This window comes from Salvelinus alpinus, chromosome 24, assembly GCF_045679555.1.
Source record: "Salvelinus alpinus chromosome 24, SLU_Salpinus.1, whole genome shotgun sequence".
Lineage (NCBI taxonomy): Eukaryota > Metazoa > Chordata > Actinopteri > Salmoniformes > Salmonidae > Salvelinus > Salvelinus alpinus.
Window position 1 is genome coordinate 47,945,708 of NC_092109.1, and position 7,500 is coordinate 47,953,207.

The 7,500-nt window shown below is 52.8% G+C and overlaps 1 protein-coding gene across 3 annotated transcripts in view; it reads right to left on the reverse strand.

Moving 5' to 3' along the window:
• Positions 1-666: 666 nt before the first annotated feature.
• Positions 667-7,500, reverse strand: part of fdxacb1 (ferredoxin-fold anticodon binding domain containing 1) — a 37,605-nt gene continuing 30,771 nt past the window's right edge. For all 3 annotated transcript variants that reach the window (XM_071362927.1, XM_071362928.1, XM_071362929.1), the window contains exons 5-6: positions 5,470-5,631; positions 667-3,738 (exon numbers count right to left, since the gene is read on the reverse strand). In XM_071362927.1, the coding sequence (XP_071219028.1) occupies positions 2,274-3,738; positions 5,470-5,631 (1,627 nt within the window). In that variant the 3' untranslated portion in view covers positions 667-2,273. The remainder of the gene's footprint in view (positions 3,739-5,469; positions 5,632-7,500) is intronic.

Here is a 7,500-nt window from a genome sequence, read left to right on the forward strand (position 1 = left end):
CGCTGCACCACCAGGGAGCCCTCTAGTGTTGAGATGCAGTCCCTTAGACCGCTGCACCACCAGGGAGCCCTCTAGCGTTGAGATGCAGTCCCTTAGACCGCTGCACCACCAGGGAGCCCTCTAGTGTTGAGATGCAGTCCCTTAGACCGCTGCACCACCAGGGAGCCCTCTAGCGTTGAGATGCAGTCCCTTAGACCGCTGCACCACCAGGGAGCCCTCTATCTTTGAGATGCAGTCCCTTAGACCGCTGCACCACTCGGGAGCCCTCTATCTTTGAGATGCAGTCCCTTAGACCGCTGCACCACCAGGGAGCCCTCTAGTGTTGAGATGCAGTCCCTTAGACCGCTGCACCACTCGGGAGCCCTCTATCTTTGAGATGCAGTCCCTTAGACCGCTGCACCACCAGGGAGCCCTCTATCTTTGAGATGCAGTCCCTTAGACCGCTGCACCACCAGGGAGCCCTCTAGCGTTGAGATGCAGTCCCTTAGACCGCTGCACCACCAGGGAGCCCTCTAGTGTTGAGATGCAGTCCCTTAGACCGCTGCACCACCAGGGAGCCGACTTATGTGGAACTTATTATGTGACTTATTAAGCAGCAAATGTGTACTCCTTAACGTATTTAGGCTTGCCATAACAAAGAGGTGGAATACTTATTGACTCATGACATTTCAGCTTTTCATTTTTTATTAAACTTGTAAAAATTTCAAAAAACATCATTCCACTTTGACATAATGGGGAAAGTGTGGTGGCAAGTGACAAAAAAACACCAACACCAACACCATCCTGACACCAACACTGTCCTGACACCAACACCATCCTGACACCAGCCACAACACCACCCTGACACCAACACCATCCTGACACCAACACCATCCTGACACCAACACCATCCTGACACCAACACCATCCTGACACCAACACCATCCTGACACCAACACCATCATGACACCAACACCATCCTGACACCAACACCATCCTGACACCAACACCATCCTGACACAAACACCATCCTGACACCAACACCATCCTGACACCAACACCATCCTGACACCAACACCATCCTGACACCAACACCATCATGACACCAACACCATCCTGACACCAACACCATCCTGACACCAACACCATCATGACACCAACACCATCATGACACCAACACCATCCTGACACCAGCCACAACACCACCCTGACACCAACACCATCCTGACACCAACACCATCCTGACACCAACACCATCCTGACACCAACACCATCATGACACCAACACCATCATGACACCAACACCGTCCTGACACCAGCCACAACACCACCCTGACACCAACACCATCCTGACACCAACACCATCCTGACACCAACACCATCCTGACACCAACACCATCATGACACCAACACCATCCTGACACCAACACCATCCTGACACCAACACCATCCTGACACCAACACCATCCTGACACCAACACCATCATGACACCAACACCATCCTGACACCAACACCATCCTGACACCAACACCATCCTGACACCAACACCATCATGACACCAACACCATCCTGACACCAACACCATCATGACACCAACACCATCATGACACCAACACCATCCTGACACCAACACCATCCTGACACCAACACCATCCTGACACCAACACCATCATGACACCAACACCATCCTGACACCAACACCATCCTGACACCAACACCATCATGACACCAACACCATCATGACACCAACACCATCATGACACCAACACCATCCTGACACCAACACCATCCTGACACCAGCCACAACACCAACCTGACACCAACACCATCCTGACACCAACACCATCATGACACCAACACCATCCTGACACCAACACCATCATGACACCAACACCATCCTGACACCAACACCAGCCTGACACCAACACCATCCTGACACCAACACCATCCTGACACCAACACCGTCCTGACACCAGCCACAACACCACCCTGACACCAACACCATCCTGACACCAACACCATCCTGACACCAACACCGTCCTGACACCACCATCCTGACACCAACACCGTCCTGACACCAACACCGTCCTGACACCACCATCCTGACACCAACACCGTCCTGACACCAGCCACAACACCATCCTGACACCAACACCATCCTGACACCAACACCATCCTGACACCAACACCAGCCTGACACCAACACCAGCCTGACACCAACACCTTCATTGTCTGGTAAGTGTTGCTACAACATATTACAACACTGCACTCATCTCACACACACAGACAGACACTACCTGACGGTGAGATGCATGCGTGTGGACAGCAGGCTTTGCAGGTGTGTGTGGAGTCTGAGCGCGTGTGTGTGTGAGAGGGCGCGTGTGTGTGAGCGATAGGTGAGTCTGTAACAGTAGCTGGTGTGTGTTACGTCAGGGTGTGTGTCGGTCTGTGTGTTGGGTGTGTAGGTGTCTATGAGCGTAACATTCTCCACCGTCTCTCTACTGGCCTCTCTGACCAGAGCATGAAACGCTGCCTCCTGCCAGTCTGGCCCCGCCCAGAAGCTGATGTCATAAACAAAGCTCTGTGGAAACAGGGAGAAGGGATGGAACGGTTGCTCTGGCAATGGGCGGGGCAGGAAGTGGTTGAGGAAGCGGGGGTCAGGTGACCAGAGCAGGCGCCAGTCAGGTACGGAGTAGACCAGTGACGCCAGGAGGTCAAGGTTCAGACACACACTGACGCCATCGGTGAGGTCATCAGCCCACAGCCGGCCTAGCCGTCCCATTGGCTCGGCCGCCAGCCACAGAGACCCCTCCTCCTCAGCCAGGGAAAGCCCGTAGGGGGTCAGCAGACGCTCCAGACTCCGCCCCAGGTCAGGGATTGACTGAGAGGCTTTGGGCCACGTTCCCCAGAGGAGGAGCTGGTGGAAGGCAGGTGGGGACCAGGGACTGATGTGAACTCTCTGAAAGACTAGGCCGCTCACACCATGCAGAACCTCCTCTCTCTCTCTGTGTTCTCGCTGCTCTCTCAGGATCTCCATCTGAGGCAGTAGAGAAGGACGCAGCACGTATCCCCCAACACCTACACACTCCTCTCCCTCACCTACACACTCCTCTCCCTCACCTACACACTCCTCTCCCTCACCTACACACTCCTCTCCCTCACCTACACACTCCTCTCCCTCACCTACACACTCCTCTCCCTCACCTACACACTCCTCTCCCTCACCTACACACTCCTCTCCCTCACCTACACACTCCTCTCCCTCACCTACACACTCCTCTCCCTCACCTACACACTCCTCTCCCTCACCTACACACTCCTCTCCCTCACCTACACACTCCTCTCCCTCACCTACACACTCCTCTCCCTCACCTACACACTCCTCTCCCTCACCTACACACTCCTCTCCCTCACCTACACACTCCTTCCCACGGCTGCTACAGTCTCTCTCCCGTCCCTCATCCTCTGGGTTGTAGGTTATGTGTGTGTCTGCCAGTAAGTCCACTACAGTGTCTATGTGTTCGTGATCACCCGAGGGTGTGTGTGTGGTGGTGTGTGTGTGGGCGGGGTGTAGCCAGTAGCAATGTGTGTGTGTGTCTTGTAGCTCAGGGCAACAGGCATTTAGTCTCTGGGGGGAGGAGTGTATGAGCAGGGGGAGGGGCTCCGTAACCATGGAGACAGGCCGCTCCCTCTCCAGGGCCTGAACCAGAAAGTCCTGAACCAACCTGACGGGATGATTAAAACTAGAGAGAAAACCCCTGTAGAGAGAGAGAGAGAGAGAGAGTTACAACACTGTATAAAGACATAAGTACATTTGAAATGTCTTTATTCTTTTGGAACTTGTGTGGGTGTACTGTTTAATGTTCACTTATTATTATTTCACTTTTGTTCATCCATTTCACTTGCTTTGGCAATATAAACATATGTTTCCCATGCCAATAAAGCCCCTTAAAGTGAATTGAAAGAGAGAGAGAGAGGAAGGAGAATAAGGAGAGAGGGGGGATAAGGTGGGAGAGAGAGTGAGGGGGAATTAGGAGAGAGTGATGGATAAGGAGAGAGCGAGAGAGAGAGAGAGAGAGTGAGAGAGAGAGAAAGAGAGAGAGATAGAGAAAGAGAGAGTGAGTGAGGGATAAGAGAGAGAGAGTCAGGGGGGATAAGAGAGAGAGAGTGAGGGGGATAAGGAGAGAGAGAGAGTGTGTGAGGGATAAGGAGAGAGAGAGTGAGGGGGGATAAGGAGAGAGAGAGTGAGTGGGATAAGGAGAGAGAGTGAGGGGGGATAAGGAGAGAGAGAGTGAGGGGGATAAGGAGAGAGAGTGAGGGGGGATAAGGAGAGAGAGAGTGAGGGGGATAAGGAGAGAGAGAGTGAGGGGGATAAGGAGAGAGAGTGAGGGGGGATAAGGAGAGAGAGTGAGGGGGAATAAGGAGAGAGCGTGAGGGGGGATAAGGAGAGAGAGTGAGGGGGGATAAGGAGAGAGAGTGAGGGGGGGTAAGGAGAGAGCGTGAGGGGGGATAAGGAGAGAGAGTGAGGGGGGATAAGGAGAGAGAGTGAGGGGGGGATAAGGAGAGAGAGAGTGAGGGGGGATAAGGAGAGAGAGAGTGAGGGGGGATAAGGAGAGAGAGAGTGAGGGGGATAAGGAGAGAGAGTGAGGGGGGATAAGGAGAGAGAGAGTGAGGGGGGAAAAGGAGAGAGAGTGAGGGGGAATAAGGAGAGAGAGTGAGGGGGGGATAAGAGAGAGAGTGAGGGGGGATAAGGAGAGAGAGTGAGGGGGGGATAAGAGAGAGAGTGAGGGGGGATAAGGAGAGAGAGTGAGGGGGAATAAGGAGAGAGCGTGAGGGGGGATAAGAGAGAGAGTCAGGGGGAATAAGGAGAGAGAGTGAGGGGGGATAAGGAGAGAGCGTGAGGGGGGATAAGGAGAGAGAGTGAGGGGGGGATAAGAGAGAGAGTGAGGGGGGATAAGGAGAGAGAGTGAGGGGGAATAAGGAGAGAGCGTGAGGGGGGATAAGAGAGAGAGTCAGGGGGGATAAGGAGAGAGAGAGTGAGGGGGGATTGGGAGAGAGAGTGAGGGGGAATAAGGAGAGAGAGTGAGGGTGTGTGTGTGTGTGTGTGTGTGTACCTGTGTATGTAATGTGATAGTTCAGCAGGTATGTGGTAGGTCAGTGTGTGTGTGTGTGTGTGTGTGTGTGTGTACCTGTGTATGTAATTTGATAGTTCAGCAGGTATGTGGTAGGTCAGTGTGTGTGTGTGTGTGTGTGTGTGTGTGTGTGTGTGTGTGTGTGTGTGTGTGTGTGTGTGTGTGTGTGTGTGTGTGTGTGTGTGTGTACCTGTGTATGTAATGTGATAGTTCAGCAGGTATGTGGTAGGTCAGTGTGTGTGTGTGTGTGTGTGTGTGTGTGTGTGTGTGTGTGTGTGTGTGTGTGTGTGTGTGTGTGTGTGTGTGTGTGTGTGTGTGTGTGTGTGTGTGTGTGTGTGTGTGTGTGTGTGTGTGTACCTGTGTATGTAATGTGATAGTTCAGCAGGTATGTGGTAGGTCAGTGGTTGTCCTCCCAGAATGTGCTGCTCCATGTCCTTCCTCTGGGGGGCGCTGCAGGCCACACTGCGACTGAAGACATGAGTCACGCCCTGCTCTGCATGGAAACACTTATCCTGGCTCCTGACAACACACACAAACACACAGTCAACCCTTCCTCTGGGGTACAAACACACAGTCAACCCTTCCTCTGGGGTACAAACACACAGTCAACCCTTCCTCTGGGATACAAACACACAGTCAACCCTTCCTCTGGGGTACAAACACACAGTCAACCCTTCCTCTGGGATACAAACACACAGTCAACCCTTCCTCTGGGGTATAAACACACAGTCAACCCTTCCTCTGGGATACAAACACACAGTCAACCCTTCCTCTGGGGTACAAACACACAGTCAACCCTTCCTCTGGGGTACAAACACACAGTCAACCCTTCCTCTGGGGTACAAACACACAGTCAACCCTTCCTCTGGGGTACAAACACACAGTCAACCCTTCCTCTGGGGTACAAACACACAGTCAACCCTTCCTCTGGGGTACAAACACACAGTCAACCCTTCCTCTGGGGTACAAACACACAGTCAACCCTTCCTCTGGGGTACAAACACACAGTCCACCCTTCCTCTGGGGTACAAACACACAGTCAACCCTTCCTCTGGGGTACAAACACACAGTCCACCCTTCCTCTGGGGTACAAACACACAGTCAACCCTTCCTCTGGGGTACAAACACACAGTCAACCCTTCCTCTGGGGTACAAACACACAGTCAACCCTTCCTCTGGGGTACAAACACACAGTCAACCCTTCCTCTGGGGTGCATTCACCTCAGTTCAACAAAACCCTAGGTATCTGCTCTGTGGGTATCTGCTCTGTGGGTATCTGTTCTGTGGGTATCTGCTCTGTGGGTATCTGTTCTGTGGGTATCTGCTCTGTGGGCTTTTAGGCTGGGTATCCGTTCTGTGGGCTTTTAGGCTGGGTATCTACTCTGTGGGTATCTGCTCTGTGGGCTTTTAGGCTGGGTATCTGCTCTGTGGGTATCTGCTCTGTGGGTATCTGTTCTGTGGGTATCTGCTCTGTGGGCTTTTAGGCTGGGTATCTGTTCTGTGGGCTTTTAGGCTGGGTATCTGCTTTAGACTTTTAGGCTGGGTATCTGCTCTGTGGGTATCTGTTCTGTGGGCTTTTAGGCTGGGTATCTACTCTGTGGGTATCTGCTCTGTGAGCTTTTAGGCTGGGTATCTGTTCTGTGGGCTTTTAGGCTGGGTATCTACTCTGTGGGTATCTGCTCTGTGGGCTTTTAGGTTGGGTATCTGTTCTGTGCGCTTTTAGGCTGGGTATCTGCTCTGTAGGTATCTGCTCTGTGAGATTTTAGGCTGGGTATCTGCTCTGTACGCTTTTAGGCTGGGTATCTGCTCTGTACGCTTTTAGGCTGGGTATCTGCTCTGTACGCTTTTAGGCTGGGTATCTGCTCTGTGGACTTTTGGGCTAGGTATCTGCTCTGTGAGCCTTTAGGCCGAGTATCTGCTGTGTGGGCTTTTAGGCCCGGTATCTGCTCTGTGGGCTTTTAGGCCCGGTATCTGCTCTGTGTGCTTTTAGGCCCGGTATCTGCTCTGTGGGTATCTGCTCTGTGGGCTTTTAGGCCCGGTATCTGCTCTGTGGGTATCTGCTCTGCGGGCTTTTAGGCCGGGTATCTGCTCTGTGGGCTTTTAGGCCCGGTATCTGCTCTGTGAGTATCTGCTCTTTGAACTTTTAGGCCGGGTATCTGCTCTGTGGGCTTTTAGGCCGGGTATCTGCTCTGTGGGCTCTTAGGCCCGGTATCTGCTCTGTGAGTATCTACTCTTTGAACTTTTAGGCTGGGTATCTGCTCTGTGGGTATCTGCTCTGTGAGCTTTTAGGCCGGGTATCTGCTCTGTGAGCTTTTAGGCCGGGTATCTGTTCTGTGCGCTTTTAGGCTGGGTATCTGCTCTGTGGGTATCTGCTCTGTGCACTTTTAG